Genomic DNA, 22,027 nt, shown 5'->3' on the forward strand with positions numbered 1-22,027 from the left:
TACAATACAGTAAGAGAAAAGAAGATGCTATTAAGAAAACTATAAGGAAAATACATTTACAGTACTATACTTACCTAAAAAAAAAATCCTTGTATAAATTGATCCATGCATTCAAACCCATGTTGTTCAAGGGTCAACTGTATTTGTTTGTGGGTTTTTTCCTGTGAAAACTTCTTATCACAACCAGGCACAAGAACTTTATAAGAACAAACATTGAAAAGGATCTCCAATGGTACGTGGGTGGCTCAGTTGGTTAGGCATCCAACTCATAATTTTGGCTCAGGTTATGATCTCAGGTTGTGAGATAAAGCCCCACATTGGGCTCCACACTCAGCATGGGTGCCTGCTTAAGATTTTCTCTCTACATCTATCCCTCTCCATCCTGGTTTGTGCATCCTCTCTCTCTAAAAATAGTTTTTAAAAATAAAAAGGATATCAATATGGAAGATCAATAAGTATCAATATCTCACAAGAAATAATTATTGGAGATGCCCCCAGGACGGTGAAAACAACTAATATGATTTAACACATCTCTAACAAAGTTAGCCAAACCAACCTAATTTACCTGGGAAAACTGTTGCAATGTAGGTTTTAAAATCCTCTAATTCATTCTCATCTGTATCCATCTTTAACTTAACCTTCAGAATGTAAACACTGCCAAACTTGTTCTTGAGGTGCTGAGGGCTACCCAGGCACCTGAATTTTCCCTTCACCATGATGGCCAGCCTGGTACAGAGGGCATCACATTCTTCCATGCTAGCAAAACAAGACACCAGAACGATGTAAGGCTGAAAAGATCTCCATTGGAAGATATTTTGTAGTTCAACTTTCCAGGATTTTATAACTCTTTAAAATGGGAAGTTGCATTTGCCCATCACCATCATGGAAAGTGGAGACACTTTCAAGTACAAAGCAGTTGAAGACCAAATTCTCAAATGGAACAGATCATAAACTTTCTGCCCTCTCCTCTCAGTGAAAATTCTTAATCATTCCTTTCTCTAGGATTCAGTAGGAGTTCATACTTAGGCACATTTACTGTCCAATATTACAATCCCCAGATAATGCCCTCCCATAGCCATGAAAACGCTTGCAACACTTAATCAAGCCTCCCAATAAACCACACCTGTGAGAGGTAATGATGATGACTTTGCCACTTTCACGTGCCCTTGTTATTGTGTTCCAGAACAGACGCCGGGCCATTGGGTCCATGCCAGTTGATGGCTCATCCAGAAAGATGACTGAGGGCTTTCCCATTAGGGCAATGGCATTACTCAGTCCACGTTTGTTTCCTCCACTTCATGGTCAAGAAAGCAGAAGCAGAGATTAAATTAAGTTACAGTAATTTAATACATCAAACATCTATTTAACACATTAACAATTCGCCTGTTTCCAAAATGCTGAGTCAGGGAACAAGCAGTGGTACTAAAAATGCACCAGACCCAAAACCACCTGTATTAATCAAATCATTTTCATTTGAAACGTAGAAAGGTCACTTTTGTTTACAACATCAATTTTAGTCAGGTTATCAGTGCAATTTATAATCTTATTCTTGAGATTCCTTGGAATTCCTAGATACATAAACTACATAGTGGCCAGGCTAATACAAAGAACCTTACATTTTCCTTACTTGAAAGACACAGAACGATTGAGGTAGAAAAACATGTTCTTTTGTAATTCAATGGCTACAATTCTAATAGCACCATGATTTTGAGTTCCATCTCTGCAAAGGGAAGATACGATACTGTCTAGGTCTGCTTTACTGCAGGCATCTAAACCCTGGCAGGGCATGAGATTGCTTCACAGTTGCCTCTGTCTGTCAGTGGAACTCTGGTTAAACAGTCGGCACTCATTCCAAAGAGCAGAAACACAGGAGACTCATCAATATTAGCTGCAATGAGAGCACAAGTGTAATATCTCACCTGTAAGTGTAAATAAACTTGTCAGCATAGAGTTCCAGATTCAATGACTGCAACAATTTATTCACATATTGTGTAATCTGGGTCTCAGGAACCCCCCACAACCTGGCATACATGACCATAATTTCCCGGGCAGTCATGTAATCCAGCAAAGCATCAAACTGTGGACAATAGCCCATTTTTGACCTTACCTGAAATAAGAGAATAATGATGGATACAATTCAACTATCTTACTGAGCATATAGTAAATACAGATAAGATAGAAGACCTGTAGTTCTCCAGCTCATGCATCTAAACAGGTTAGAACTCATAGAGTTTTTCCAAAGAATTTCTCCTCCAGTGATTATGAATCATTCCAACTGGAGGTTACTGTCATATATTGGAACACAAGTGTGCAAGACTATGGATTTTTCTATAATGATGCTATCTCCATATATATGCTATAATCAATCTATGAAATAAGTGGAAAATAATCTTAAATTAACAGTACACCTACATTCACCTGGAAAACAGTACACCTATATTCACCTGGAAAAGCAGAATGAGCTAGAAAGAGGTTAGTCTACCATTGGCTCAACCTTTTCTAGAGGAAATTCTGATGACCCTAAAAAGCAAGAGATTTAAACAACCAGTGTGATGTACAATGTTAATAACTGAGTGGATATTTTTGAATAATGGTACCTTGTTTTCTCTTATAAGTCTTCATTGGTTTAGTCTCAAGGGATGCTAGGATAACTGAAGACTGTCTAGAAGGAGATGTTCAACAATAATATCTAGGTTCAGCTCAGTGACATCCTACTTTCTGATAATGGCAGTAGATAGTTGGGCAGTAACAGTGTCTTCTGCAGCTCTTTTATATGCCATATGACTTTATGACTATCGTTTAAAATGTAGGTGAATAGAACTAAGATCCTAGCTCTTATTTCAGCCATCTGTTGATGGTAAAGGAAGACTTAGTGTATTATAAAAATTTTATAATATTTAGACAAAATATCTGACTAAAATTTTAGTTAAAATCAGTAATAAAAACAATGAATATTTTAAAAACCTCTATACAAGTTTTAAAACAAATTTCTAAGACTACACTCAATTCAGGTGTTAAAACTCAATACATCTTGCAATATTTTGAACAAAAAATATTTTGATGCAGTAAGAAGGCCACTTTAAACAGTGAAAGCTTATTAATTAAATAAATAATTCATTTGAATTTCCCTGATGGCTGGTGATGTTGAACATTTTTTCATGTGTCTGTTAGCCATTTGTATGTCTTTCATGGAGAAAGGTCTGTTCATATCTTCTGTCCATTTTTTGACTGGATTATTTGTTTTTTGGGTGTGGAGTTTGGTAAGTTCTTTATAGATCCTGGATACCAGTCCTTTATCTGAAATGTCATTTGCAAATTTCTTCTCCCATTCCATCCATTGTCTCTTAGTTTTGTTTTACTGTTTCCTTTGATGTGAAGAAGTTTTTTATCTTGATGAAGTCCTAAAAGTTCATTTTTGCTTCCGGTTCCCTTGCCTTTGGGGACATGTCTTGTCTTGTCACTGTGGCCAATGTCAAAGAGGTTACTGCCTATGTTCTCATCTGGGATTTGGATGGATTCCTGTCTCACATTGAGGTCTTTCACTCATTTTGAGTTTATCTTTGTGTATGGTGTAAGAGAATGGTCAAGTTTCATTCTTCTGCATGTGGTTGTCCAGTTTTCCCAGCACCATTTATTTAAGAGACTGTCTTTTTTCCATTGGATGTTCTGTCCTGGTTTGTTGAAGATTAGTTGACCATAGAATTGAGGGTCCATTTCTGGGCTTTCTATTCTGTTCCATTGGCCTATACGTCTGTTTTCGTGCTAGAACCATATTGTCTTGATGCTTACAGCTTTGTAATATAACTTGAAGTCAGGCAATGTGATGACCCCAGCTTCGGTTTTCTTTTTCAATATTCCCCTGGTGATTCAGGGAACTTCTCTGGATCCATACAAATTTTACAATTATTTTTTTCAGCTCTGTGAAAAATGCCAATGGTATTTTCGTAAGAATTGCCCTGAAAGCATAGATTGCTCTGGGTAGCATAGACATTTTCACAATGTTTATTCTTCCAATCCGTGAGCATGGAATCACTTTGTGTCTTCCTCCATTTCCTTCATTAGTGTTCTGTAGTTCCTAGAGTATAGATCCTTTACCTCTTTGGTTAGGTTTATTTCTAGGTATCTTATGGGTTTTGGTGCTATTGTAAATGGAACTGATTCCTTAATTCATCTTTCTTAAATTACATTTTTAGTGTATAGAAATTCAACTGATTTCTGTGCATTGATTTTGTATCCCGCCATGTTGCTGAATTGCTGTATGAGTTCTAGAAACTTGGGGGTGGAGTCTTTTTGGTTTTCCACATAAAGTATCACATCATCTGTGAAGAGAGAGATTTTGACTTCCTCTTTGCCAATTTGAATGCCTTTTATTTCTTTTTGTTGTTTGATTGATCAGGCTAGTACTATGTTGAACAATAATGGTGAGAGTGGGCATCCCTGTTGTGTTCCTGACCTTAAGGATAAAGCTTACAATGATATACCACCTTATCATAGATAGAATGGCAAAAATTAACAAAACAGGAAGCAACAAGTGCTGGCAAGGATTTGGAGACAGGAGAACCCTCTTACACTGTTGGTAGGAATGCAAGCTGGTACAGCCACTCTGGAAAACATTATTTCCACAAGGTGTTAAAAATAAAGCTACCCTATGACCCAGCAATGCACTACTAGATATTTACCCCAAAGATGCAGATGAAGTGAAAAGGGGTATATGCACCCCTATGTTCATAGCAGCAATATCCACAATAGCCAAACTGTGGAAGATGCTGAGATGTCCTTCAGTGGATGAATGGATAAAGAAGATGTGGTTCATAAATACAATGGAATATTTCTAAGCCATCAGAAAGGATGAACACCTACCATTTGCACTGACATAGATGGAAGTTGAGGGTAGTATGCAAAGTGAAATAAATCAAGCAGAGAAATACTATTATCATATGGTTTCATTCATATGTGGAGCATAATAAATAGTGCCGAGCACCATAGGGGAAGAGGGGGAAAACTAAATGGGAATAAATCAGAAAGAGAGACAAACCATGAGAGACTCTTAACTCTAGGAAACAAACTGAGGGTTACAGAAGGGAGGGGCTGGAAGGTTGGAGTAACTGGGTGACAGGTACTGAGGAGGACATGTGTTGTGATGAGCACTGGGCATTATACACAACTCATGAATTGATGAACACTATATCAAAAACTGTATGTTGATTAACTGAACACATAAAATTTTTTTTAAATGTAAAAAATATAATTTAGAAGTTAGCTCATAACATTTAAAAAAAAACAGATTCAGCAGATTCTGGAAAGATGGCAGAGTAGGAAGCTCTAATTTATCTCCCCATCTAGACTATATTACACTGGCAGAATCTGACTGATAGAACTATTTTGGAACTCTGGAGTATATTGAAAGCTTTGGAATTCCAAGAGAAGATTTAGACCATAAATTGGGGTTAATTTTAATCAATTCCAGCTTTTGGCACACTAGCACTTACCATCCTTTATTCCTAGCACTACAGTAGCATCTGTGCATATGTTCCTGGAGCAGCTTGCAAAGAGCTGGGGGAGCCAGATGGCCTAAAGGGATCCTGTCCTCCAAATATTGGGCCTCTGTGTTCTAATTGCTTATTGCTGCTTCTTTCACAAACAGGAAAGTAGAGCCCATTCAAAGGAAGAAAATAAGTCAATAGACACTGTCCCTGAGTAAGACCTGATGATAGATCTGTTATACAAATACTTTAAAACTACTTTCTTTTGCAAATATCTTCTCCCATTCTGTCAGTTGTCTTTTGGTTTTGTTAACTGTTTCCTTTGCTGTGCAAAAGGGATCTTGATAAAATCCCAACAGTTCATTTTTGTCCTTGCTTCGCTTGCGTTTGGCTATGTTCCTAGAAAGATGTTGCTGCGACCGAGGTTGAAGAGTTTGCTGCCTGTGTTCTCCTCAAGGATTTTTTTTTAATTTATTTTTTATTTATTTTCAGCATAACAGTATTCATTATTTTTGCACCACACCCAGTGCTCCATGCAATCTGTGTCCTCTATAATACCCACCACCTGGTACCCTAACCTCCCAACTCCCGCCACTTCAAAACCCTCAGACTGTTTTTCAGAGTCCATAGTCTCTCATGATTCGCCTCCCCTTCCAATTTACCCCAACTCCCTTCTCCTCTCTAACTCCCCATATCCTCCATGCTATTTGTTATGCTCCACAAATAAGTGAAACCATATGATAATTGACTCTCTCTGCTTGACTTATTTCACTCAGCATAATCTCTTCCAGTCCTGTCCATGTTGCAACAAAAGTTGGGTATTCGTCCTTTCTGATGGAGGCATAATACTCCATAGTGTATATGGACCACATCTTCCTTATCCATTCGTCTGTTGAAGGGCATCTTGTTCTTTCCACAGTTTGGCGACCGTGGCCATTGCTGCTATAAACATTGGGGTACAGATGGCTCTTCTTTTCACGACATCTGTATCTTTGGCGTAAATACCCAGTAGTGCAATTGCAGGGTCATAGGGAAGCTCTATTTTTAATTTCATGAGGAATCTCCACACTGTTCTCCAATGAGGCTGCACCAACTTGCACTCCCACCAACAGTGGAAGAGGGTTCCCCTTTCTCCACATCCCCTCCAACACATGTTGTTTCCTGTCTTGCTAATTTTGGCCATTCTAACTGGTGTAAGGTGATATCTCAATGTGGTTTTAATTTGAATCTCCCTGAGGGCTAGTGATGATGAACATTTTTTCATGTGTCTGATAGCCATTTGTATTTCACTGGAGAAGTGTCTGTTCATATCTTCTGCCCATTTTTTGATATGATTATCTGTTTTGTGTGTGTTGAGTTTGAGGAGTTCTTTACAGATCCTGGAAATGAACCTTTTGTCTGTACTGTCATTTGCAATTATCTTCTCCCATTCCGTGGGTTGCCTCTTTGTTTCTTTTGTTTCCATTGCTGTGCAGAAGCTTTTTTTTTTAATCTCTTTTTTATTTTTTAATAAACATATAATGTATTTTTATCCCCAGGGGTACAGGTCTGTGAATCGCCAGGTTTACACACTTCACAGCACTCACCATAGCACATACCCTCCCCAATGTCCATAACCCCATCCCCCCCTCCCGATCCCCCTCCCCCCAGCAACCCTCAATTTGTTTTGTGAGATTAAGAGTCTCTTATGGTTTGTTTCCCTCCCGATCCCATCTTGTTTCATTTATTCTTTTCCTACCCCCCAAACCCCCCACGTTGCATCTCCACTTCCTCATATCAGGGAGATCATATGATAGTTGTCTTTCTCTGACTGACTTATTTCACTAAGCATGATACCCTCTAGTTCCATCCACATTGTTGCAAATGGCAAGATTTCATTTCTTTTGATGGCTGCATAGTATTCCACTGTATTATATATACCACATCTTCTTTATCCCTTCATCTGTTGATGGACATCTAGGTTCTTTCCATAGTTTGGCTATTGTAGATATTGCTGCTATAAACATTCGGGTGCACGGGCCCCTTAGGATCACTACATTTGTATCTGTAGGGTAAATACCCAGTAGTGCTATTGCTGGGTCATAGGGTAGTTCTATTTTCAACTTTTTAAGGAGCCTCCATGCTGTTTTCCAGAGTGGTTGCACCAGCTTGCATTCCCACCAACAGTGTAGGAGGGTTACAACTCAAGGAAACATAAAAAGAAGAAACTAAACACAAAGCTAGCAGAAAGCAGGAAGTAATAGAGCAGAGCAGAAATAAATGAAACAGAAAAGAGAAAAATAAAGAACATCAGTGAAACCAAAAGTTGGTTCTTTGAAAAGATAAAAAAATTGACAAACCTGTAGCTAAACAGACTAAGGGGGGGGGGGGGAGGCAAGGCACAATGCTTCACAACATCGGATTTGGACCAAAGGCAACGAAAAGGTTGGACTTCATGAAAATTTAAAAATGTTGTGCATCAAAAAAACACTATCAACAAAGTAAAAATGCAACCCACAGAATGGGAGGAAGAAACTAAATTTTTTAAAAAGATTTTATTTATTTATTTGACACACAGAGAGAGATCACAAGTAGGCAGAGAGAGAGAGGGAAGCAGGCTCCCCACTGAGCAGAGAGCCTGATGTGGGTTTCTATCCCAGGACTCTGAGATCATGACCTGAACCGAAGGCAGAGGCTTAACCCACTGAGTCACCCAGGTGCCCTGAAGAAACTAAATTTTATATCCCATAAGAGATTAATACTTGGGATTTATAGAGAAGACCTAAAAGTCAACAACAAAAGAACAGACTGATTCAAAAATGGGTTAAGGAGTTGAATAGACATTTCTTCAAAGAATATAAACAAATGGCCAACAAGCAAGAAAATAGGCAAATCAAAACAACAATGAAATATTACTTTGCATTCATCATGAGATGCTCTCTCAGAACGTTTTGAAATGATCATGTGATTTTAACCTTTTATTCTATTAATGTAGTACATCACACTTATTGATTCTATTTGCTGAATTATCCTTACATCTTAAGGATGAATACCACTTGATATAGTGCATGATGCTTGAATTGCACTACTGAATTCAGTTTACTAGTATTTTGTTGAGAACACTTGCATCTATATTCACCTTCATACTGGCCTATGGTTTCCTTTTATTGTAGTGTCCTTATATGGGCTTTGGTGTGAGAATAATTCTGACTTCGTAAACTGAGTGTGAAAGTGTTACCTTCAATTTTTTGGAAGATTTTGGGAAGAAGTGGCATTAATTCTTTAAACGTTTGGTAGAATTCACCACTGAAATCATCTGGTCTTGGGCTTTTCTTTCTTAGAGGAGGTTTGATTATTACTACAATTTCCATAGTCATTATTGGTCTGTTTGGATTTTATATAGCCAGAAGGAGAATTTCCAGACCATATAATAACTCTATTTTGGAGGGGAACTGACATAAAGTTTTCCACATCAGTATCTTTTTTAAATTGTTAAGACTTGTTTTGTGACCTAACATGTCATCCAGACATGTCATCTAACATACTACTCATGTGCTTGAAAAGAATGTATATTCTTTTGCTGTTAGGTTTAAAGTTCCGTTTGTCAGGTCCATTTTGATTTATAATGCTGGTTAAATTCACTCTTAACTGATTTTCTGTCTGGGTGTTCTATCCATTATTGAGGTTTCCTGTTATTGTATCAGTTTCTTTTTTCAGATCTGTTGATATTCATATAGTTAGGTGTTCTGATGTTGGGTGCATATATATTTACAATTATTATATCCTCCTATTGAAATGACACTTTTTATCATTAGTGTCTCCTGAGAGTTTTAATTAGTTTACTTTGTCTGACATAAGTCTAGTCATTCCTGCTTTCTTTTGCTTACCAATTGTATGAAATATGTTTCCTTAACTTCACTTTCAGTCAACGTGTATCCTTGAATCTCAAAGAGTTTTTTGTAGACACATCATAGTTGGATTTTTTTTTTTTCATTTTCTTTTTTCCTTTTTTTTAAAATTTAAGTTCAATTAGCCAAGGTATAGTTAGTTTTTGATATAATGTTCATTGATTCATTAGTTGAATATAACACCCAGTGCTCATTCTATCACATGCTCTCTTTAATTCCTATGACCCAGTTACCCCATTACCCCACCCACCTCCCTTTCTACAACCCTCAGTTTGTTTCCTGGAGTCAAGTGTCTCACACTGTTTGTCTCCCTCTCTTATTTTTTCCCATTCAGTTTTCCCTCCCTTCCCCCATTGTCCTCTGCACTATTCCTTATGTTCCACATATGAATGAGGCAGTCCTAAGAGGGAAATACATACCCATCCAAGCATCTCTCAAAAAACTAGAAAAATCCCAAATGCATGAGGTAAACTTACACCTAAAGGACCTGGAGAAAGAAAAGCAAATAAAGCCTAAGCCAAGCAGGAGAAGAGAAATAATAAAGATTAGAGCAGAAATCGATGAAATAGAAATCAGAAAAATAGCAGAACCATAAGTGAAACTAGAAGCTGATTCTTAGAAAGAATTAATAAGATAACAGTTGAATCTTATCCATTCAGCCTGTTTTTTTCTGGTGGGGGGTGGTGGTGTTTAGTCTGTTGAGACTTGCTGATAGAGAAAGATTTGTCATTGCCATTTTGTTAACTGTTTTTTGTTTGTCTTATAATTCTTCTGTCCCTCTTTTTCTCTCTCGCTGTATTCCTTTGTGTGTCATTGTTGTTGCTTTTTGATTGACTGACTGTTGCTTTTTGATAGGTGTTAATTCCTTTTCCTTTTCTTTAATGTAACTTCTTAGATATTTTCTTTGTGGTTACCAAGGGGCTTACACAAAATGTTTTATTACAGTCTCTTTTAAGCTCTTTTTAACAACTTAAATTCTCTGCTTTTCTCTTTTTCCTCTACATTATATGCTATTAATGTCATAATTTATATCTACCTGTATTGTATTATACATCCATTAACATAACTTAGTTATAGCTGTTTAAATAATTTTTTTCTTTTCTATTTTTCTAAGATTTTATTTATTTGACAGAGAAAGACACAGCAAGCCATCCTAGGATCGTGGGATCACAACCTGAGCCAAAGGCAGATAGATGCCTAACAACTAAGCTGCCAGGTGCCCCTAAATATTTTTTTAACTTTTACAGTATAATTAAAAGCAATTTACCCACCACCCATATAGTAAAACATTTCTGGTTTTGATCTTTATCAACGAGCTTCATATTTTGTTAGGCTCTCATATTGTTTTCTATCTTTTCTTTTAACTTGAAGAACCCTGTTTAGTTTTTTTGTTTTGTCTTGTTTGTGTTTTGTTGTTGTTGTTTTCTGGAAGAGTGTTCTAGTGGTGTTAAACTCCCTCAGCTTTCATTTGTCTGAGAAAGTCTTCATCTCCCCTATACTGAAGTACACATTTGCTGGGTATAGTACTCTTTGTTGGCTATTTTTGTCTTTCAGCACTTTGTTTTGTTTATTTTTATTTTTATTTTTTTGACTATATCACCCCACTCACTTCTAGCCTGTTTCTGCTGAACAATTTTATGAACATTTATGGGGGTTCTCTTGTATGTAACAAGTCACTTTCCTCTTGCCATTTGCAAAATTCTTTGTATTTAACTTTTCATAATTTGTAACAAGTCACTTTCCTCTTGCCATTTGCAAAATTCTTTGTATTTAACTTTTCATAATTTGATTATGTGTCTCAGTGTGGGTTTCTTTGGATGTACATTTTTCTTTTAATGCTTTGGTCTTCTAGATCTGATGCCTATGTCCTTCCCCAGTTTTGCAGTTTTTATCTCTTATTTTGAATAAGTTTTCTGCTCCTTTCTCTTTCTTCCTTCTTAAGCTTCTGTAATGCATATATTGGTCCTCCTGATAGTGTCCCTTATGTTTCTTATGCTATCTTCACTTTTTTCATTTCTTTTCCTTTCTCTTTATCAGAGGATTTCCACTGACTTGTCTTTGTAATCTTACCCTTTCTTCTGCTTGATGTAGTCCACTGCTGAATTTCTCTATTGAATTTTTTCAGTTCAGTTGTTAGATTCTTCAGATATATGATTTTTGATACTTTTATGCTTCTCTTTATTGAAATTCTCATTTAGATCATGCTTTGATATCCTGAACTTAGTTAGCATACTTAAAATCATTGCTTTGAACTTTCCAGCCGATAAATCACTTATCTCATTATGGTCTTTTCTGGATATTTACCTTGCTCTTTTGTTTACAATATATTTCACTGTCTCTTCCTTTTTCCTCTCTATATTGCATTAAATAAATTAATTAAATAAAAAAGCCAACTCTCCCTGCCTAGATAAGTTGGCCTTACATAGAAGAAATCATCTGGCCAGGGGTTCTCCAAACCTCTTAAAACTTTGTGCTTGTCAAAACCACTGCTTATGTTAGTGACCCTGAGAGATTAGAGTGTATCAAATCCCATCAAGCAGAGGAAGTGCCCATAAGTTCATTCAGGTTCCTGGAAGAATACTAATTGCTTGCCCCATTAGTTCCCAGATGCAGATTAATTTGAAGTTCAACTTTTGTTGGGATGTTAGATATGTAGTCTAGCCCCTCCTGGCAAGAAACGGAGCTGGGTATGTTGGCCTACTTGCTTTGTACTGAGCCATCCTGTCAGACCCAGAGCTAGATTTGGGGACCAGTCCCTTGGGTGGAAGCCATAAAACCTGAGGAGCTACATGTATGATTTAAACTTTTCAATCCTCAGGCAGAAGCTGGGAATTGGGGATTCCCTCCTGAATGTAAGACACTGTGTTGTAGGTGGGGTTTACAGAGAGAATGTGTTTCAGCTTATCCTACCCTTTTTTATGTGAGTATTTCCTCAATTGTATGATGTGTAAGAATCTACCAATTCATTTCTGGATTTCTCACAGAAGGAAATGATCTCTGTGTAACTATTTATTCAGTGTATCCATGGAATGAGGGAAAGTTAGGAGCCTCCTATTTCACCATCTCATTCTCTAGTAGTTTCAAAGAACAGTAAAGACACTCTTGTCTTAGATTCTCAGAGTAAGGCTGCTCTTATTATCCTATCACTTCCCTCAAAAATGTATTTCTCCCTCTGAAATCCGCTGGCTGAGTCAACAGTATCAATATCAATACCTGCCATGATTCCTACCTATCACTTTCCACTACTTTCCTCTTATCTCTCCCCCAAGTAATCATGCTACTCACATCTCAGATAGTAATCATGTCTTACCTCTAGAAGATTTTTGGTGATACTTAAGTTCTCAATAAACACATCCCCAGAGGTAGCAGTCTCTTCTCCAGTCAATATTTTGAAGGTAGTAGTTTTTCCAGCTCCATTTAATCCAAGCAATCCAAAGCATTCCTTCTTTTGGATTCCAAGAGAGATATTTCTGACAGCCAAAACAGCTGGACATGTAAAATATATCTTTAAAAATACAGAAAACACAATATAGCAAAAGATATGTATAGGTTAAATTAAAAAAAAAAAATACATCAGACCCCTATGGACCACTATGGACCTCATACAACTTCACAAAAACTCTCCTACTCTGTTGGACTAATACACAGATTCAGAAGACCACAGTGAGCCCTTGACGCTCATGACATGATCTTTAATAGGAATGAAATCATAAATTGACCATTGAACAATATTACCTTTGTGAGTTCCTTAATAAGTACTGTGAAATTCAGGGATTCCTGAGGTTTCTCCAGGATTCTATTTCTCTCAGCTTGCACATCATCATCTTCAGATTCCCCAGATAATTCTGTGGACACTATTTCCTATATTTTCAAAAACAGCATCACAGAGATGGAGACCTCTTAGACATCTAGTCTAGATAACTGATTGACTTCAGGAAGGCTTAACTGGGGATTAATCTCAAACATGTCAGAAAAGAAATTTCAAATCATTCCCCAAAAACTTCCTACATACCTGTCACACTGTCGTGTATATGACATATACAATAGGGGATATACCTATCCCCTATTTCCGAAGTTTAAAAACTATATTCCTACCCAGAGAGCAAGTAGTTTGTTCCTATCAAAACGGACATTTCATCAAAAACTGGATCCATGGGCTCCTGGGTGGCTCAGTTGGTTAAGTGACTGCCTTTGGCTCAGGCTGTGATCCTGGAGTCCGGTATCGAGTCCCACATTGGGCTTTCTGCTCAGTGGGGAGTCTGCTTCTCCTGCTGACCTCTCTCCTCTCATGCTCTCTCTCTCTCTCTCTCTCTCAAATAAATAAATAAAATATTGGGAAAAAACTGGAACCACAACACACTATAAATTATAACCAAATACTATTTGCTAATTACATTTATTTTATAAGATATCAATACAACTAGGAATAGGGAAGATTAACTCTTTCTTTTCTGAGAGGAAGAGTGGAATCCAAGGACCATTTCACAAGGTAAATAAACTGAATTTTAAAAAGTAAATAGGAGTTAATTAGGAGACTTATAATGGGAAGGGAGAAAAAAGGGCAGGGCATTCCACATGGTAGAAAGAGTATGAAAGAATAATCTAAGATATGTCCATGACCCTATTTTAATTTTTAACTTCCTGTTTTGAAAAAATTTTGATTTATAGACAATTATAAACACAGGATAATTCCAGTATGCATTTTAGCCTTCTAATGTTAACACCTTACACAGTCACGGTACACTGATCAAAATAAAGAAATTAACATTGGTTCAGTTCTAGGAACTACAGATTTTATTGTAGTTTAGTGCAAAATATGCTGAATAATTTTAATGCCACTTTTAGTCTAAACTTTTAAAGCACGACATATCCAGACAAGTGCATAAATCATAACCTACATGTTAATGATTTTTCACAAGGTGAACATATTTATGTAACCACCCCTGATAAAGAAAACAGAGCATTATCTCAACAGTAACTGGAATCCTGACTTGTAACTCTAAATATTATATATTAGTTTTGTCTGTTTTTGAAATTTATATGAATGAAATTCTACTTTATTTTTTAATTTTTAAATTAAGTTTAATTCCAGTAAACACAGAGCTTTAAATTGGTTTTTGGTGTATAATATAGTGATTCGACAATTCTACATACGACTCAAGTTCATTGTGATGTGTACTCTTAATCCCCTTCACCTATTTCACCCATTCCACCCACCAACCTCCCCTCTGGTGACTGTGAGTTTGTTCTCTATAGTTAAGAGTCTGTTTCTTGGTCTGACAGTCTCTTTCTCTTAACAGAATTCTACTTTATGTAACTTTTCTGTGTCTGGCTTCTTTGGGGCAATATGATAGTTGTGTTATTATTCCATGCTGTTCCATATAAGTTTATAGCCTGCTTCTTCTTATTGCTATATTCTATTGTGAGAACAGACATTTCTTTTGTTATGTTATTCATCATACAGTACGTCATTAGTTTTTGATGTAGCATCCCTGGATTCATTTTTGTGTATAACACCCAGGGCTCATTACAACACATGCCCTCCTTAATAACCATCATGAGGCTAACCCATTCCCCCCCCCCCCAACCTGTCTCCCCTCTGAAACCCTCAGATTGTTTCCCAGAATCCATAATCAGTCATGGTTCATACCCCTCTCTGATTTCTCCCCCACTTCAGTTTTCCCTTCTTTCCCCTAATGCCCATTATATGACTGACAAACATGTGCTCTGCTTCTTTCTCTTTTTTAAAGGGGGTCTATATGAATAATGCTGTGTGAACATTCTTGTAAATGTCTTTTGGTGAACATGAGCCTGCATTTATGTTGGATTTATACCTAGAAGGGGAGCTTCTGGGTCTGAGTGTGTGCTCATTTTCATAAACATATGAAGACAATACTTTAGAAGGTAATGCCAGACAATTTTCTAAAGAGTGATCAGTTTATATTCCCAACACCAGTGTTTGAGATTTCTAGTCATTCTGCAGCCTCAGCACTTACTATTTTTATGAGTATGCTGTGGTGTCCTTTAGTGGCTTTAATTAGCATTTACTGATGACTACTAATGTTGTGAATTTTTACATATATTTATTGCATATTTGGATATTCTTTTCTGTAAAGTCAGTGTCTCAAGTCTTTTGCCCACTTTTAAGTTGGGCTTTCTGTCTTTTTCTTACTAATTAACAATTCAAAAATCTTTTTCCAGTTGGTGACTTGCCTTTTCATTCACTTGATGTCTTTTGATAATGATGCCCTCACTATCATGAAGGTATTTGTTATGTTTTTGTTCTAAAAGTTTATTATTTTACCTTTCACATTTAGATCTACAGAAAAGTTGTTAAGTTACAAATGATTTGTACAGAGTAAGACAGGAGTCAACTTCCTTATTCTCAATGTGGATAACCAACTGGATCAGCACCATTAATTGAAAAGAATATCCTTTCTCCACTGCATTATGTGTCAATGTTGTCATATATCAGGTGACCACATATTTGTACATCTATTTCTAGACATTCTATTCCATTTGTTCTTGAATTTTAGCATGTATCAGAATCAGCTGGATGGCTTATAAAACATAAAATAAAACCAAAAGCTTCTGATTTTCGTAGGTCTGGGGTGGGGTCCAAGAACTTGCATTTCCTTTTTTTTTTTTTTTTTAAATTTGACAGACAGAGATTACAAGTAGGCAGAGTGGCAGGCAGAGAGAGTGGGGGAAGCAGGCTCCCTGCTGAGCAGAGAGCCCAATGTGGGGCTCGATCCCAGGACCCTGAGATCATGACCTGAGCCGAAGGCAGAGGCTTTAACCCATTGAGCCACCCAGGTGCCCCAAGAACTTGCATTTTTAAAAAAGAAAAATTCCAAGCTACTACAAAAAACCATGCCTTAAGGAAAATTATTTTTCTAATACATTGTTTTATTTGTTTTAGTTACTATAGTTTATAAAAAAAATACTTATATATGGTAGTGTTAGTGCACCACTTTTGTTCTCCTTCAACACTTCCTTGGCTATCCTTGGCATTTTGCATTTCCATGCAAACTTTAGAATCAGCTGATCATTTTCCACACACAAACATGTACACACAAAAATACCCACTAGCATTTTGATTGGAATTGTTTTGAATCTTTAGATCAATTTGGGAAAAAACTATCATTTTCCCAATATTGGGTTTTCCAAAGCAAGTACATGGTATTCTTTCATTTATAGGTCTTCTTCAATCTTTCAATACTGTTTTATACTTCTCCATATAAAGGTCTTGTATAAATTCTGTTAGACTTATTCCTAGATACTTTTTCTTTTTATGTTATTTGAATAACAACATTTGACATGTCACTTGTTTGTGGCTTATATATGGATATATAACTGATTTTTCTATACAGACTTTGTATTTAGCATATTAATTTTAACATTTCATTCCTTTAACTATGTACACAATGGTGTCATTTGTAAATAATGAATTTTAAAATTTTTACAATTTTATGCTCATCATTTTTTTTCTTGCCCTATTGCATTAATACCTATAATAGATTGGATAAAAACTGAATTTAAAAATGGAATAAAAGAGGGCACCTGGGTGGCTCAGTGGGTTCAGCCGCTGCCTTTGGCTCAGGTCATGATCTCAGGGTCCTGGGATTGAGTCCCGCATCGGGCTCTCTGCTTGGCAGGGAGCCCGCTTCCTTCTCTCTCTGCCTGCCTCTCTGCCTACTTGTGATCTCTCTTTGTCAAATAAATAAATAAAATCTTTTTAAAAAATGGAATAAAAGGTATAGCATAGGGAATATAGTTAATGGTGTTGCAGTAGGGTTGTATGGTGACAGATGGTAGCTACACTTGTGGTAAGCATAGCATAACATATAAACTTGTGAACTTACTATGTTGACACTTGAAACTAATCTAACATTGTTCAACTTGGGTCATGATCCTAGGGTCCTGGGATCAAGCTCTGCAGTGGGTTCCCTGCTCAGTGCAGAGCCTGCTTCTCCCTCTCCCTCTGCCTGCCACTTCTCCTGCTTGTGCTCTCTCTCTGTCAGGTAAATAAATGAAATCTTAAAAAAAAATATATTATTTGATGTAGATTCTTCTTGTGGTTACTTTTTACCATATTAAGGAAGTTCCTTTCTGGTTTTGGTTTGCTAAAGAATTTTATAAGAAATATAATTTTATCAAATCTTTTTTCTGAATCTCTCAGGACTGTAATTGTTTTTCTGATTTTTCTTATTAATATAGTGAATTATGTTTTATTAGTATGATGACTTAAAGTGTTACACTGTTAACTTAAATTGAATTGAAGTTAAAAATTAAGAAAAAATAAAGTGTTACACTATGCTTGCATTCCTGTAATAAACCTTACCAGGTGATGAATTCAAACTAACATTTTTGTGAAGGATTTTTGCATCTGTGTCCATAAATATAATTCATCTGTAATTTTTCTGTTTTGTAGCATTATTTATAGCTATTATTCTCTAAGTTATTATGGCCTCACAAGACAGTAAGACAGAAAAATAAAGGTAAGAAAATAAATCAATAAAATAGAAAACAAAACATATAACAGAGAAGTAAAAAATTCAAAAGTTGGTTCTTCGGAGAGATTAATTGGTTAAACACCTATCAAGAGTAATTAAGAAAACAAGGTTGGGGGCGCAGAAAAACTACAAACTACTAACGGATATTAAGAACAAAACAGAAGAACACTGCAAACAGATTGTTGTCGATACATTTGATGATTTAGATGAAACTGGCACATTCCTTGGAAAGTGCAAAATGAGAAAAGAAGAGAAAACCTGCACATTCCAACGTTATATAATTTGAAACTCTTATTACAAACTTTCCCTCAAAAAAAATCCCAAGTCCATATAATTTTGCCATTAAATTCCTCATTCCCAAAACTCGACTGCCCTAGAATGAAGTTCAAGATCCTTAGCATGGCACTTTGGAGGCCTTTCCCAGCTCAGCCACATCACTTTTTTTCTTTTTTCTTTTTTTTCTTTTTTTGACATATAATGTATTATTTGTTGCAGTCATCCTGTCCTGCCTTCCAAAACCTTGGCTCCAGACATAATAATAGCTCCTTGAATGTTTTCCAGCTCCTTGTCTGTTCATAAGTTGACCTCTATGCCTTGGACTCACTTTCTCAAGTGTCACCCAATGCCCAAAGCTTGGTTTTGTGACACCTAGATGCATTTACAGTATTTTGAGTTTCTGTTTATTAGAGCACATATTTTTTGGATTGTATTTGTCTGAACTCTGATTTGGTCCCTGTCTTGAAACCCTTTCTCTTATATCTCTATGGAGGTCTCATTTACCCTCTCTTCCAAGTCTGGGAATCTGTTTGTTCCTTCTGGGCCTCTCCCAGGAATCTGAGACCTGTCCAACATCTAGTATGATACCAGGTACCTAGTAGGTACCTGAGGCATATCTTTGGAATGTATGACCTCAGCCTTGGGTGTAGGACTTTGCTGTGCTAACAAGCTTTTTGCATGTTCACTTGACCTGACCCTTCAGTTCCTGGGCTTTTCCTACCCACTGAGAAATTCCCTATGTAATCTTGCAGATTAATGGTTCAGCTGAATAGGAGACACTCATAAGATCTGGACACCAGGTGCTGGCTCTATTGATGACACCAGAGCTGAGCCTTTGCTTAGCATCTTCCCCACTTCTGGAGGCAATTCTGGGATATTCCCTGCCTTTTATGCCTCCATTAGTGCTACCATTCATACCTTACTCGTGCACATTGTATCTTGAGTACCTATGGAGTCAGATCTGTACTGGGAAATGTGAAGAAAGACCACATTGGCATAGTAAGACTTTGGACTGAAGTCTAAGCTTATGGGACAGTCATGCAATTTCATCTATTTTTATAACAGGGAGGCTCCTTTAGCCTCAAAATATTCTTTCTTCTAAAAACACTTCAGACAGTGGTTCTCAAAGCATGAAGGAGTTGCAGAAGCACTACTTGAAAATGTATTACATATGCAAGTTCAGGCCCTACCTAAGGTTCACAAAATCAGCAACTCATGGAGCAGAGACCAGCAACTTGTATTTTAAGAAGACTTCCAGGAGAGTCTGGTAAATGCCAGATTTTGAGAGCAACTGCTACAGAGTCTTACTATGAAGTGTGCACTCTGTAGGCTGGCAGAATCAATACCACCTGGGAGTTTGTTAAATAGCTAGGGACCAAATTAGGGTGCATGAGCACTTTGGGAGGAAAATGGACCTCTGATAAGAAATGTTCAAAGGAAAGCTTTCTATTATAATAAAACTATAAAAAATAACCATATTTTGACTAGCAAAGCCCAGAATGTTTAGAAACCACAAAGTTCAAATTACAATGAAGATCTTTGATTAACATGGATTTCAATCAACATAAACTGATTTATATTTCCATATCCAATAATGGAATTCGGCATATGTGGAGACATGTTTTTGGTCTTAGAGATATCCCTAAGATCCATAGCCAGGTACTTACCTTATTAAATTTCTTGTAGATACCAAAGAAAATATAGTGAAACACAAAGGTTTTCACTTTCCATGAGGTGGTCTCCAAAAGGAAAATCAAGACGAAGAAAATAAATCCCAAAACAGCCATCGCAATTAAGAATTTTCCTATTGCATCTTTTTCCAAACCATATACATTCATCTCAGTTACTGATGTCAATGACAAAGGAAAAGATACAGGTTTATTTTAAAAAATTATTTCAATAAGAAAACTATAAGAAGTCAATAAACTGGAAGTACTACAGAATCAAATAGAATGATTACCAAATAAACACAAAATACTATATTTAATGGTATGTTTGATGACTTCATATGTCATGCAAAATATCTTCAAGATCCTTTAATTCCATGAATTTTGTCTTGCTATAGTTCTAGGCATCCATTACCAATATGGTACCATACAGCCAGAATCTTTGGGCGAATGCCTGTTCACACTAATCAGAGTAGTGGGTAGCAAGAGAGGCTTTCCTTGCCCCAAAATACATTTCCTTTGAAACTACTTCAGATGTTGGGTATGAAAATGTGGAGCAGTGGCAGTAGAATCACCTAGAATATGCTACATATACAAACGCTCTTACCTATAAGGGAATACTAACATTTAAGCTGAGTTGGAAGTGCTAAACAGCTGACACTTTTTCAACTGCTTATGAGAAAGGTAATAATTACAAGGTTCTAAATTCATATATATATATATATATATGTATATATATATATGTGTGTGTGTGTATAATATATGCATATATGCATAAGTATGTATCACATTTTCTTTATCCATTCATCCATGGAGATTCTATCCCATGAGAAAATGCATTATGCTAAAGTTTTGAATCTTAGCTCTAACTTGTACAAATTGTGTGACAGAGTAAGTTATTCAATTTTATATAAACTTTAGTTTCCTCATAGTGAATATAACAACACATAACTTGATGGTCATTGTGAAGATTCAAAATAATAAAGGTAGAGCTATGTATGTCAAATAAGTAATAGGCCAGTGGTGTCTGACAAGTCCCAGATACTCACTTGCTTTACTACAATTTATGAAGGCAGGAACGTCTTTTGAGGAACACAGCAGCCTTGTATTTTGGTTGTTAAAATATTTACTGATGCTCATCCCAAAGTTATATATGGGTAACACCATCAATGAATCAAGTAGAAGGCTTTCAGAACCAGATCCTTTGTGATTAAAAAGATAGCATTAGCATGCTTTATACAAAATGAATTGCTCCAGGAAAACAAAATCTCCCCAATGAATTAAATGGAGAAAATTACAAAGCTATATTATTATCCTCACAAAACTCTCACTTCTTGCCACTAAGTATATGTTTTGTAGCATAGTTTATATTGATAATTACAGCACTAGAAAATCCTTGGCAAAGTTGATATCCATATAACCTGTCTTCTGTCATCTGATGTGAATAGGAAATGCATACTGATTTCTCATTTTTCTTATCTTATCTTATCATTTTTCTTATCATGGATGAATAAAGAAACAAAGTTGTGGTAGAAAAGTCAGCATATGACAATAGTAGGAAAGAGATAAATATTTTATCAGCTGAAAGGAGATACATCTTCAGAGAACCAAGTCTAAAGCTCACTGAGGTTTCTTTAAATATTAACTTAATGTGTATAATAGTTGAAGACTATATATGAAGGAATAGGCAACACAATTACAAGTTAAGTTAACGAAGGTCACTGTAGGACTTCAAGACCGACCTCAGACTGTTGGTAATAAATATAAGATGATATGCCTGGGCAGAAAACATCTTTGTAAGACACTTTGATAAAAGTGAGATGGTCAACCAAGGAAGACAGGGAATGAGTGAAGTTCCTAAGATACAAATTTTCTAAGTGGTAAAGTCATACCAACCCTGCCTCAAAGAGGCTAACAATTGGCGTATTTGCAAATAATCTATTATCCAGAAAGAATTCTGGACACTGACTGGCTACCTGAATAGATGCCAAAAATAACAAGGAGCTAATGTTATAAAGTATTTAGCCTCTCTCCATAGAATACAAATATTCTCTTTCATCTTAAAAAAATATATATATTTATGTATTTGACAGAAAGAGAGAGAACAAGCAGTGGGAGTGGCAGATGTAAAGGGAGAAGCAGGCTTTCCGCTGAATAGGGAGGCTGATGTGGGGCTTGATCCCAGGACTTTGGGATCA

The 22,027-nt window shown here is 36.4% G+C and overlaps 1 protein-coding gene across 1 annotated transcript in view; it reads right to left on the minus strand.

The window, feature by feature from the left end:
* Nucleotides 1-22,027, minus strand: part of LOC131819920 (phospholipid-transporting ATPase ABCA3-like) — a 148,788-nt gene that overhangs the window by 7,373 nt on the left and 119,388 nt on the right. The window contains exons 23-29 of the mRNA XM_059155338.1: nt 20,879-21,031; nt 19,830-20,008; nt 13,106-13,231; nt 12,681-12,875; nt 1,920-2,107; nt 1,124-1,294; nt 566-756 (exon numbers count right to left, since the gene is read on the minus strand). Coding sequence (XP_059011321.1) covers nt 566-756; nt 1,124-1,294; nt 1,920-2,107; nt 12,681-12,875; nt 13,106-13,231; nt 19,830-20,008; nt 20,879-21,031 — 1,203 coding nt within the window. The remainder of the gene's footprint in view (nt 1-565; nt 757-1,123; nt 1,295-1,919; nt 2,108-12,680; nt 12,876-13,105; nt 13,232-19,829; nt 20,009-20,878; nt 21,032-22,027) is intronic.

Source organism: Mustela lutreola, chromosome 17, assembly GCF_030435805.1.
Source record: "Mustela lutreola isolate mMusLut2 chromosome 17, mMusLut2.pri, whole genome shotgun sequence".
NCBI lineage: Eukaryota > Metazoa > Chordata > Mammalia > Carnivora > Mustelidae > Mustela > Mustela lutreola.